This window comes from Hypanus sabinus, chromosome 9 (genome assembly GCF_030144855.1).
Source record: "Hypanus sabinus isolate sHypSab1 chromosome 9, sHypSab1.hap1, whole genome shotgun sequence".
NCBI lineage: Eukaryota > Metazoa > Chordata > Chondrichthyes > Myliobatiformes > Dasyatidae > Hypanus > Hypanus sabinus.
Genome location: NC_082714.1, coordinates 103,525,085 through 103,538,399, shown reverse-complemented (window position 1 = coordinate 103,538,399; position 13,315 = coordinate 103,525,085). Strand labels below are relative to the sequence as shown.

The following is a 13,315-nucleotide window of genomic DNA, read 5'->3' as shown; positions in this document are numbered from 1 at the left end:
AGCACCTTGTTAAGGAGTGAGGTCAGAGGAGAATGGCTAGACCGATTCAAGCTGACAGAAAGGCGAGTGCAACTCAAATACCCAAACATTACAACAGTGGTGTGCAGAAGAGCATCTCTGAGTGCATCAAACTCTGAAGTGGATGGGCCACAACAGCAGACCATGAATATACACTCAGTGGCACCTTTATTAAGTGGCCTCCGGCAGATCCCACTTTTTCTGGCAGACGGAGCGTAGGTGCTCAGCGAAGTGGTCTCACAATCTATGTCGGGAATCACCAAATCACAGGAAGCCACAGTGGGAGCTCTGGACATAGTTGATGACCTCAAAAGACTCACAGGTGAAATGTTCCATCACCTGGAAGGACTATTTAGGGCCCTGATTGTTAGTGAAGAAGGAGGTGTAGGGCAGATGTGATACTTGTTCCGCTTGCAAGGCTAAGTACCAGGAGGGAGATCACTGGGGAGGGGCAAGTGGACAAGGGAATAGCACAGGAAGAGATTCTTGTAAAAAGCAGAAAGTGGGGTGAGGGAAGGAAGTGCTTAGTAGTGGGATCCCTTTGGAGATGGTGGAGGTTACTTAGAATTACATGCTGGACATGGTGGATAGTTGGGTGACAGGTGAGGACAAGAGGAGCTCTATCCCTGGTGTGGCAGCAGGAGAATTGGGTGAGGACAGACTTGTGCGAAATGGAAGAGAAGCAGGTGAGGGCAGCGTTGATGGCGGAGGAAGGGAAGCCCTATCTTTGAAGGCGGAGGACACTTACATAGTTCTCGAATGAAAGGCCTCATCCTGAGAGCAGATGTGGTGAAGACAGTGGAACTGAGAGAAGTGGGTGGCATTTTTACAAGGGATATGGTGGGAAAAGGTATAGTTCAGGTAGCCGTGAGAGTCAATGGGTAACTAGACTGTCTCCAAGGATGAAGACAGAAAGATAGAGAAACGGGAGAAAGGTATAATATAGGTCGAGTTTTGTCTGACGGTGTTGATACCGACGCAGATCTATCAGCACTACTCAGAAGTGAATGACAGCATTAATTGTCGGGACAGGAAGAGAAACCAGCTGTCATCTCCATTTGATATCCCTTATATTTGAAGCAGAAGACATGAGATTGTGTATATCATGAAAGGTTTAATTTCACTATAACTGCACAATAGTGTAACTTTATAAAACATGAACATATGTAATTAGGCAATTCCAGTAAAAAATCAATTGCTTTCTAAAGAAAAATTAAATATCTGAATTAAACTTTCAGGCTTTCTATTGAAAGAATCACAAAGACTCCCTTCTTTGATTGTCTTGTTTTTCTTTAAAAAAAAGCAAGCATTTAGTATTACTTAAAAGTTTACCTGAATTTTTTTGTTTCATATTTCTCCTGACCGTGCAAATCGTCTTCAAGACAAAATTATTCACTTGAAACCTAGGCTTTTGAGACAAGATGAACCCTTGAAGTGCAGACCACTGTGAAGGCACTAAAAATGCAATTTTTTTGCGTAGATTTAAACAAAGATAGCAAGGCAGGATACTAATACATTGGAAGGCACAATTTTTAGGATGTGTTGGCCATACCAAGAATCATGCATATGAATGATAGATCTCCCTAATGTTGCCCATGATTAGTCAGAGGATGTGTAATTTTATAAATAACATCTATATTATCAATGCATCGCTTCATAAAAGGTCAGAATAATTTAAAATTGGTAAATTAGAAATGGAAATTATTTATGATTAAATGCACTCCGATAGTTACAGATGAATTAAGTTGAAGTTTATCCTTTGTCAATTGGTACGGTCTTTATGGTCTTAGTCCTTGTGCGCAAGCAAATCTCACCTTTTTACGAATGTAAGAATTAGAGTTTTTCAGCAGCTTCTCCACTTCTCCAGCCAGATCTCGGCACATATCCGATGATCCCATGCAGCCTAGTGTACACAGAGACAGACCCTGGACAAACTGTGTGTTATGGTTCAAGTCACTGTAGAGAGGCACAAAATATATGTCTGCACAGTTAAGAAAAACAAACATCAATTCTCATATTCACAAAAATCAAAGCCTTTTGATATGATTAGCTAAAGAGAATGTACGGGATGAGATATGTTTATGGTCCATGCCTGTAAGCGCAATGAGTATATTTAATAAGACTGCTGAGTCACAGGCTTGATTAATCATGTGGAATTACAATGTTGTGGCAATAAGAGACCTAGAAGTCATGTTGGAAGAAATTGGACACTGTGGTTCAATCAAGGGCAGATTACTCTCTTGGGGCTTTGGCTACAAGCTTCTATTTATTGGAAAGGATATTGAGCAACATATTTGTATGAAAATCGCAGAAATGTGTAAAAGCCATAGAATATTGATAACTGGGACTTCAATCATCTGAATATAGACTGAGATAGCAATATTTCACTCGTTATGTGCCATGTTGTATGACATGGGCAATCGTGGTGTTTACATGACCATGACTGTTCTGTGCAAAATTTTTCTGCATAAGTGGTTTGCTAGTGCCTTCTTCCAAGCAATGTCTTTAGAAGACAGGCAATCACAGCTGTTATCAATACAGTGTCTCCCTGGCGTCAGTAGTCACAAAACCAGGACTTATGATATGCACCAGCTGCTCATATGACCATCCATCACCTACTCTCATGGCTTCACATGTCCCTGAATGCGAGGGATAAGCAGGTGCTACACCTTGCCCAATGGTGATCTGCAGGCTAGCAGAGGGAAGGAGTGGCTTACATCTCCTTCGATAGAGATGAAGCCCTGCCCTGGGATAGCAGTAACTTAAGGAAAAAGAAAGTTTTAGACAACTTTCTTCGGAAGATCTTCTTGAGCCTGGTGAGAAAGGTTAAATTGTGGGGCCTGGTTCACTAAAATTTTGGGTAACTAAAACAAATTTCAAAATCTTAAAAAATATTCCCAGGATATGAGTATCACTGGCTGAAATAAGTTTTTTTTTTGATAACTTCAGCCAAGTAAGCAGTGTGCTCTTTAACCATCAGGCTCCTGAAGCAGTGTGGATAACTTCGCCTTAATTCTGAACTGATTCCACAAACTAAGGACATACCTTCAAGGACTCTACAACTAATTTTCTCAGTATTTTTATTTGTTTGTTTATATTTGCACAGATTGTCTTCTTTCGCCCATTGTTTGTTAGTGTTTGGATGTGATTTTTACAGCATAAGACATAGGAGCAGTCTGCTCTGCATTCCATCATGGCAGATTTTTCATTGATTCTATTATATTTCTTTATTCTACCTGAATATCTGCAAGAAAATGAATCTCAGTGTAGCACATGGTGACATATACAAATTTAATAACAAATTTACTTTGAACTTTGAATGGTCAAATCATTCTGCATGCCATAACTATGACTAGCTACCAATACTTGGGTTTACAAGTGACAAAATGTCACAAATTAAATATCACTGATGATAATGCAAAATTATAGGATTGTTAAGACTTGATGGCTCCAGAAATAGAAAACAGACACAGAGTTAAATCACTTTCCTGCATAATGAATCAAGAGAACCAATTCTGACACTGAAGTTACAGAGTGAAATCAAGTTTAATCTGAAGCGAACAACTTAAAGAAAAACATTTAGTACCTACTTCTTAAGGCAGTTTGTCATCAGTAGATGGACATCTTGTCTCTCATCTAGTAGCAGCATTGCTCCAAGGTAACCAATCCGCTTGTCTGTGAATCTTTGAGATGCAATTAGCTTTAAACATTCCAGCTGTGTAAAAAACAAAGTCACAAGATTCAAATTTCAAATACAGCTTCATCCTGAGTACTATCTTAAATGTTACCTTACTTTATACTGTCAATGCATTTAGTTTATAAATTTAAAAATGACAACAGTGAAATGGTGCATGAGATTACACAAGACGACTTTTTAAACTGACTGACCAGTTTATTGTTATTAACTGATTGAGCTCCACTTTAAAACTCTCCCATATGTATTTGAAACCAAACTTTACATTTTTTTTTTGCGTAACATAATAGCTTCCCTTCAAATAAGCCTCCAATATTTTCCTCATACCATGGGGCCTTTCTGTGTCCATCTGAGACACATCCTGCCTACAGTGGAATGCAGGAAGTCGTTCATGCTGAGGGCAAGTGATTAGCTTGGAGACCTATCTCAGGCTGAAGATTATAAGGAGAGGTGTGATTTTCTGGGACTTTATTTGGCCTGGAATGTGGGGGTGAGGGGTGTGGCTTTATAGAAGTGTATAAAATTATAAGAGAATTAATTAAGTTGAATGATCCCAGTGCTTTTTCTAAGGTAGGAGAGTCTAAAACTAAGGGGATAGGATAGGATTAAGGTGAGAGGAGAAACAGGTTATAGGCTTAAATTTATTAATTGAACCTGATAGTGTATTAGCCACCTAAATACTTCGAATACAGCTTGCTAAAGGCAAGTCAGCATTGCTGACTGCTAAACAATGTCCCTCCTGGAACTTATAAACAATGGTCAAAACACTTTTTGATATGCTGGCTGGTAATCAATAGAGCCATCAGCAAACCAACAAATGAAGAAACATTACATGAATTAAATACCTTTCGACTGTGGAACAGATAAATATTATAATAAAAGCCACTACCTTCAGGAATAGAGAATGAGATTTTCTCCCAAATGAACTTATTTCAATTTATGCACACTTGCCATAGTTAGCAACTTACTTAGCTAAAACCTGGTCACTAATTTAAGCCAATGGCACATGCATGAAATTAAACTGTTACAGTGGTATGCAAAAGTTTGGGCATCCTAGTCAAAACTTCTGTTACAGTGAATAGCTAAGCAAGTAAAAGATGAGCTGATTTCCAAAAGGCATAAAGTTAAAGATGACACTTTTCCTAAATATTTTAAGCAAGATTACTTTTTTTATTTCCATCAGTTTCAAAGTAACAAAAAAAGAAAAGGGCCCAAAGCAAAATTTTAGGCACCCTGCATGGTCAGTACTTAGTAACACCCCCTTTGGCAAGTATCACAGCTTGGAAACTCTTCCTGTAGCCAGCTAACAGTCTTTCAATTGTTGTTTGGGCCCATTCTTCCTTGCAAAAGGCTTCTAGTTCTGTGAGATTCTTGGGCAGTCTTGCATGCACTGCTCTTTTGAGGTCCCCGCACTTAACAACTGGAAAGGTGTTTTTTCATGAAATTCTGAACCCTTTTTTCTCCAAACATATCTTTGCTCATTGGGCCAGAAAGTTCTATTTTAACTTCATCAATCCACAGGACTTGTTTCCAAAATGCATCAGGCTTTTTTAAATGTTCCTTTGCAAACTTCTGATGCTGAATTTTGTTGTGAGGACACTGGAAAGGTTTTCTTCTGATGACTGTTCCATGAAGGTCATAATTGTGCAGGTGTCGCTGCACAGTAGAACAGTGCACCACCACTCCACAGTCTGCTAAATCTTCCTGAAGGTCTTCTGCAGTCAAATGGGGGCTTTGATTTGTCTTTCTAGCAATTCTACAAGCAGTTCTCTTGGAAAGTTTTCTTGGTCTTCCAGACCTCAATTTGACCTCCATCATTCCTGTTACTGCCATTTCTTAATTATATTACGAATTGAGGAAACAGCTACTTGAAAACGTTTTGCTATCTTCTTATAGCCTTCTCCTGCTTTGTGGGCATCATTTATTTTAATTTTCAGAGTTCTAGGCAGCTGCTTAGAGGAACCCATGGCTGCTGATTGTTGGGACAAGGTTTGAGGAGTCAGGGTATTTATAAAGCTTTGAAGTTTGCATCACCTGGCCTTTCCTAACAATGACTGTGAACAAGCCATTGCCCTAACAAGATAATTAAGGTCTGAGACCTTGGTAAAAGTGATCTGAGAGCTCAAATCTCTTAGGGTGCCCAAATTTCTGCATGGTGCTCCTTTCCTTTTTTTCACTCTAAAATTGTACAAAACAAAAATAATTACTAATCTTGATTAAAATGTTGAAAAGAATGTTTCATCTTTAACATTATGACTTTTGGAGATCAGTTCGTCTTCTACTCACTTAACTATTCACAGGGACAGAAATTTTGACCAGGGGTGCCCAAACTTCTGCATGCCGCTGTATGTAGTACTTGGAGAGAAATCGCCACATGCCAGAAAGATATTTTTAAGTTTTGTAAACAAAATGTTTGGTTAGAATAAATTGTATGCATGTATGTTTTAAAAAATACATAGTAGAGGCATCATAATGAATATAAAAATTAATTAGTAAAGGATACAATGTCAGAGAATTAGCTTAAATGTAATCTGATTCTTCTATAAAAATTTCAGGGAATCACCAACTAATATAGGCTGTTGGAACAAAAAAAAGAATCCCTTTCAAAATTGCTAGAGAAACTGAAAAGATATGTGTAATCAAAACAGATTTTAAAGGGAGAGACACCCTTGACCAACATTTTATTCTCAGGCAACAAAAGTGAGTCAACAGGTTAATGAAGTATATGTAATGATTACCACAAGTTTTCAACTGTCAAAAGTCAAGACTGTAAACCTCTACAGGATTTGGGGACAAATAGCAGAATGAACAGCAAGCAGGCAGTAACACAAAAGTATTAGCTGAAGGTAGTTAGAATTGCACGAGGAGCTTAAACGTTTTTAAAAAGATGCCAAATGGTATTCCACAAGTATTAAAACTGGGACTATTTAGTTTTTTTGAAAGTGATGGGACTACACTTAGTCAACAGTCTCATTCAATACAACAGTAACGTTGATCAGTTGCCTGTTTGATACTCTGGAGGATGAAGACATTTGTAGAATGGTTACCTATAGTTTATGAATGTTAATACATGTAAATGTGAAGAGATCATAAATTGATAGAGCCACTGTTCAGCAAAGCTTATGGAAAGGCTGGAATGTGGAAAACACTATGACCAATAGTGGCTGAAACATTTTTTTTTAAGAAGTTCGAAGTACGTATACTATATACAACGTTGAGATTTGTCTCCGTCCAAGAAGTCACAAAACAAAGATATCCAATAGAACTCATTAAAAAAAAATCAAACACCCAATGTGCAGAAAAATACATATTGTGCAAATAATATAAGCAAATAACATCCTGTAACTTTGAGACTTCAGTTCACAGCGCAAAAATGTCAAGTTGTATAAACAGTTCAAAAGCTCAGCTACATAAGGGAAGTTACAGACTATTCTTTTCAGTGATCATTTCCAAGAAAAAATGTAATTAATAAAGTAGATGTTTAAAGAATGACTTAAAGAGAAATTGCATTTCACAAGAAAGAAACTGGGTTATGCTGATATGATTACAGAAAATGGATGGGAAAGGTATTCATTTGGAACATAACTGGAGATAGTTGTTCAGTTTAATAGCCTGTTACAAAGTTCTATTTATGTAGTCTTACACATACAATTACTTTAACAAAGCTTGTAGAGCTGTAAATTATTGTGTATAATTTGATATTCATATCCATAAAATGCATCAACTAAATGAATGCTCTAAGTCAACCATAAATTCTGTTTATCTGTACGTACTGACCTAAAAAGAGCCCTTCTACATACTAGACAAAGGATAGGATAGAACATATCAGCTGTTAAATGAAGAATGAGGTCATGAAAAAATTATGACGGGCAAAGTGCAGCCTGCATTACGTCATGAACTTACTTTGAAACAAAATAAGCATAAGGAAAATAGTAGAAAATAAAGAAGATTAATAAACAGGAACTATTGTGGGGATAGGGGGCAAGTAATTCTTTGGGAAAAATAAAACACTTATTGCATCTTACCTGGCCAAAGTGTGCTGGGTACCCAAGCATATGCATGTAGATAAGTTTTGCTACATTTCGGCAACGATACGTGTTGTCTTCCTCGCGGAAGGATGACCTGATGAGTGCACACTCTTTCTGAATGACGTCTCGCTCTTCTGCTTGTGTTCTGGCTGCACGGATTGTGCGAATCAGTTCTCGCAAGCGAACAGGAGCTGGCATTTTGCTGAAAAGATTAAGCTAGTATAACTATCAAACACATAAAGACAGAATGAACATGAAGTTTTTAGGAGACTCCTGATTTTAAAAGCAACAAGTTATAGTTCAAATTTCTGACAAATGACATTCTTCAATAAGCAAATCAATTTTAATTGTTGGCTTAATTATCATATTATTGATGATTGTTCATAAAATGCTGTTAAAGTGTCCACATAGGAATATGACCAGCTACAATATCTTCCATGGTGAAGCAACTTCTCAAAGTGTTCTAGAACCAACCAGGATCAGCATCCAGTTGGCTTAGTATAGCAGATGTTTCTAGTAAGCCATGGATGTGCCCCCCATGAAATATAGAACAGAAAAATAATCCACCTGGCTGAACTATCAGAACATCACAATTTCAACAAATAAATCACCACTTAGCACCAAAGTGTTTGAAATTAATGTAGTATCATCAAATGGTTTCAAAAATGCTATCAGAAACATTTTTTATGAATCCCTCTAACTTAGGGGTTCCCAACCTGGGGTCCACGTACACCTGCTTAATGGTATTGGTCCATGGTATAAAAAATGGTTTGTCCACTGTTTCATGGACCTATAATTTTACTTCCTATTCCATTCATCAATTTCCAAGAGTTATTGGCTCCTTTCATTTAAAAACTGACATGAAGCCTTGCTAATGAACACCACAAGTACTTCGAGGATTCAAAGCATTTGTTGTCCATACTCTTGAAAATTGTATAGTTTCTCAAGGCCTTACCTATATTAGGTCAACAGGCAAATCCCTAGCAAAGGCATTCGGACTACATGAGTTTGGCCTAAAATATTTCTCATTTGTGAGAATAATGACTTAATGACACCACTGAAAGCATCTCTAGTTGGCTATAAATGAAAATCTCCTATCCATGAAGGGGCTTTAACTCTTGAAGGCAGCAGTGATCCATTCATTGTTGACACCCTTAATATGCTTGCACACTTATCTTAGAACTTGGTCCTGCTTGGTAGCTTATAATGCATTCAGGTTTCTGAGTTGACATCACAACTTTCAAAGGAAAAGCGTAACAAAACAGTAGCATCTCATACTGATCAAATCACATTGTTAGAAATATTACGCGGTTGATTTGTTGCTGACAAACTGTAGATTGGATGGCTAATAAATTTGGTTAGTTATCAGAAAAAAGCTTACAGTAAGAATTTTATTTACCTCAAAAATAATGACAAGAGATCCCTTCTCCATTTTTGCATAATTGCACTCAGTGGGTTTGGTGCTTTCAAAACAAATGTGATTACTTTTTCCTGCACCATCAACCAGCATATCCCTGCTATGTTGCAGAGGCTATCTAGACATTGTCCCTATTTAACATATCATTTCCTTGCAGGATATGATGTTCTGGAACATCTTTGATGTAGAACTCAAATCTATAGAATGATTTAGTTTTTCTCCCCCACAAATAAAGGTCTTTTATCGTGCTACTACTTAAACTGTCTCTTTCTACATTTTACTATTTGTGAATAGGCCAGATCTAATTTTACAGAGAAGTTTTTAACAACCCTTGTGCTAGGAGATGAAACTTTTCTTCATGATTGATTTATGTGATCTTCTAATCACAACCAGACTTACTTGTACTCTGATTTTGTGGATTCTAAGGAGGACAATGAGACCAATGTGGGAACCTCACACTAGTTCATAGATGGTGGCTGATGAAATGAGTGGGTGGGTGGTTTGTAAAGTGGTCCACTCCTTCAACCACATACAGTACCTGGGGCTTCCTGTTGCTTAGACCTGCGATTCTCAATACCACTCCAAATATTCCTTTTCCACCCTGTACAGTCATGGGGCAAAAATTCCCAACAGAGAGTGGAGATGCTACATTCCTTAAAAGCAATTTTTAGCATATCCCTAATTTTTCACCTCTGTTTTCCATGTAATCTCCATTTCAAACTCTATCATAGAAAAGGTATTAGTTTCAGGAGTTTAGTTTTGAACATGTGAAAAACATAGCCTACTGGATAACTAGGGCCTGTGGGTACTTGGGTCTGGGAGAAGCACAGACTTTAGCAATTCATCTTCCATTGGACTTGTAAGATTCTGTAGGAACAATATAATAGTACTTTCCTGTGCCTTGTGATAATCCAGGAAGCACATAAAAGGACAATGATCACAGTTGTTCATATGTGAATTTTGTATCAAGTTAAAAGATTTGATCTTATGATGTCCTTTTGTTCAAATCAACAAAGGACTGTATCAATACATTAAAGAAGTTCATCCCAGCCTGCACTGATGGCAGCTCACTGCCCACCCCCCCCCCCCCCCCCAGACTGGTGCCTCCTAAGATATGGTAAGTAGTCCAAGCTCTCCAGTTCTTTCTATGAAATTTTATTGTTGGGGAGCAGTATAGTGCAGCAGGAGCAGACTACAAACTGTTGAAAGACCTATATTTGGTGGGCATTGAGCTTACAACCCATCCTCTTCCATATCTTGGTGAAATCATCAGTGGCTCAGAGCAATGCTTCTGACTATACTGAAGTTAAAGTTTGGGTCACATCGGTTCTGGCTGGTGTGGCTCCATATGTTTTCTGGAATAGTAATGCATGGAAGATCAAAACCCAAAGTTGTTAACAAGGCTAAATCTGTCTTATAATATAATAAGGGAGTAGATGGCATCACCTCAGATATCCCCAAACTTTATAAATGCTTTACAGAGAGCATCCCTCTTAAAGAATCATCGATATCTTCTACCCCTAATTATACTCCACCTTCATCCAATTATTTCAGTATGAGATGAGATCAGGGAATGGTTTCTCCCACTTTTCCACCCCTCCCCACAATACATTTCCTGAGACTTATATAGATATGTCTATATAAATATTGCACTGCAGGCTTTCCACAGCACATCGTTTGGTTCTGTTTGTTGTTAACACAAACACTGCATTTCACTGTGCGTTTCAATGTACACGTGATAAATAACTGAATCTGAATCTGGCAGCAAATATGAACTTGGAAATATAACTAAAATCAATCACTTTGCTGTAACAGAACAGACTGCGTAAACATGTATCATTCAAGTCAGGCATTTGTTTAGGGAACAAGTCCGTAGAAATGTAGAAAACTGAGTGAATATTTATGTACCACCAATTGAGATGCTGAATAATAGCATAACAACCTGCACAAATTTAAACACACAGCATTGTGACATTGATAAAAGAGATACAGGGGAAAATGTGCACTTTAAGCATGGGGGGGGGGAGGAGGGCAAGATGTTCTGGACCCAGAATTCCATAGAACAGTTGAAAACAAGTTGGTTAGATCTAGACCAGGGTATCTCTACCTGTTTTATGCCATAGACCCTTACTACGGACCACAGGTTGGGAACCCTAATCTAGACTACGCTATTTTGACAACATTCTCATTCATCTTTGTTATTGCTCCCAAGTTTCATTCTGCTCAAAAAAGATAATCATTTCTATTGAACAACAGCCATGGCCAGCCATTTAAAAAAAACTGTTGAAAGATGATTATTTCAATGCATCATTTTTATTTTGCTGTCTACTGAATAAGAATTGAATTGCAAAAAGTATAAACTGTTATAAATCTTGGTAGGACGATGAATAGTATCAGCATACCAGAATGTCACTGGACAGCAGAAATAAAATAATTTGACGAAAGCTTTAACTACCTCCAACAATTAAATATTACAAAGTTATGGAGTCATAGAACACTACAGCACAGAAACAAGCTCTTTAGCCCATGTAATCCATGCCAAAGTATAATCTGCCTAGCTCCACTGACCTGTAGCTGGACCACAGCACTCCAAACACCCCCCCATCCCAACCATGCAGCCATCTAATTTTCTCTTCGACGGTGAAATCAAACCTTAATCCACCATTTCTGCTAGCAGCTCATTCCACACTCTCACCCACTCTCTGAGTGAAGAAATTCCCCTTCATGTTCCCCTTAAATGTCTCATCTTTCACCCTTAACCCATGACCTCTAGTTTTAGGCTCACTCAACCTCAGTGGGAAAAGGCTGCTGATATTTTCCCCATCTATACACCTCATAACTTTGTATATCCCCATTAACTCTCCTCTCACTCTTCTATGCATGAGGGAATTAAGTCGAACCTATTCAATCTTTCCCTATAACTCAGGTGTTCAAGTCCTATCAACGTCCTTGTAAATTTTATCTGTACACAGTAAGTACTTTCAATGTTATTGAGATTATTTCTGCAGGTAAGTGAACAGAAATACTCTAAGTTAGGCCTCAACAATGTTTTGTACAACTTCAACATAACATCCCAACTCAATATTTTAACTTATGAAGGTAATGTGCCTGAAGCTTTCTTTACAACCCTATCTGCCTGTGATGCCACTTTCAAGGAATTATTGGATCTGATTCCCAGATCCCAGATCCCCCTCTTCTACCTCACTCCCCAATGCCTATCACTGTGCAAGTCTTACACTGGTTTATCCTCCCAAAGTGCAATACCTCATTTTTCTGCATTAAATTCCACCTGCCATTTTTCAGTCCATTTTTCATCTGGTCCACATTCTGCTGAAAGCTTTAATAGTCTTCCTCGTTATCCACTACACCCACAACCTTAGTATCATCTGCAAATTTGCTGATCCAATTAACCACATTATCATCCAGATCATTGATACAGAAAACAAACAACAAAGGACTAGTGATACACCTCTAGTCACAGAGGCAACTATTACCACTTCCTGGCTTCTCCTGTGAAGCCAATGTCTAATCCATTTACAACCTCATCCTAATGTCTTACTGGGCAGAATACTGAAGATTTCCAACAATGAATGGCCAATAAATATTCAACAATGTGCAAACCAATGTGCAAACTTTGAGAATATTTGTTATGAGAAGCCTCATTATACAAGGCTCATTGTTTGCACTAATTTATGTAAATGCTTATTGATGCATTTCAGGTTGATTAATGTGCCAGAAGTATATGCATAGATGATGGGAATGTAAAACTCCTGCAGAGTAAACTGACTGAAATATACAATGTGCACTAATAGTGGACCAGGAACACGAAACCGTATTATGAAAAACATGCTGCATTGAATTTTGCAGTCTTTCTGTCAATGCAATAAGGTAGGAAGATCTAGGATTGAGACCCAAAAATAATGATGTTATAATGATATTTCCACTCAGAATGGTACAGTGCCTTGGAAAAGTATTCAGCTCCCACAATTATTTTCACATTTTACTGTCTCATTTTCCAAATCTAAAATATATTTAAGTAGGATATTTTGGAGCTAATCTGCAAAACATTGTGTATCATGTCAAATAAAAAAAATCAAAAACTTGTCAACAATTTAGTAAATATTAAAAACCAGTATTATGAGGCTGAGAAAGTATTCA

The 13,315-nt window shown here is 37.7% G+C and overlaps 1 protein-coding gene across 1 annotated transcript in view; it reads right to left on the bottom strand.

Moving 5' to 3' along the window:
- The window catches only part of LOC132399678 (AP-1 complex subunit gamma-1-like), a 159,546-nt gene that overhangs the window by 132,328 nt on the left and 13,903 nt on the right, over window positions 1-13,315 (bottom strand). The window contains exons 2-4 of the mRNA XM_059980325.1: window positions 7,738-7,942; window positions 3,609-3,733; window positions 1,833-1,974 (exon numbers count right to left, since the gene is read on the bottom strand). Coding sequence (XP_059836308.1) covers window positions 1,833-1,974; window positions 3,609-3,733; window positions 7,738-7,938 — 468 coding nt within the window. The 5' untranslated portion in view covers window positions 7,939-7,942. The remainder of the gene's footprint in view (window positions 1-1,832; window positions 1,975-3,608; window positions 3,734-7,737; window positions 7,943-13,315) is intronic.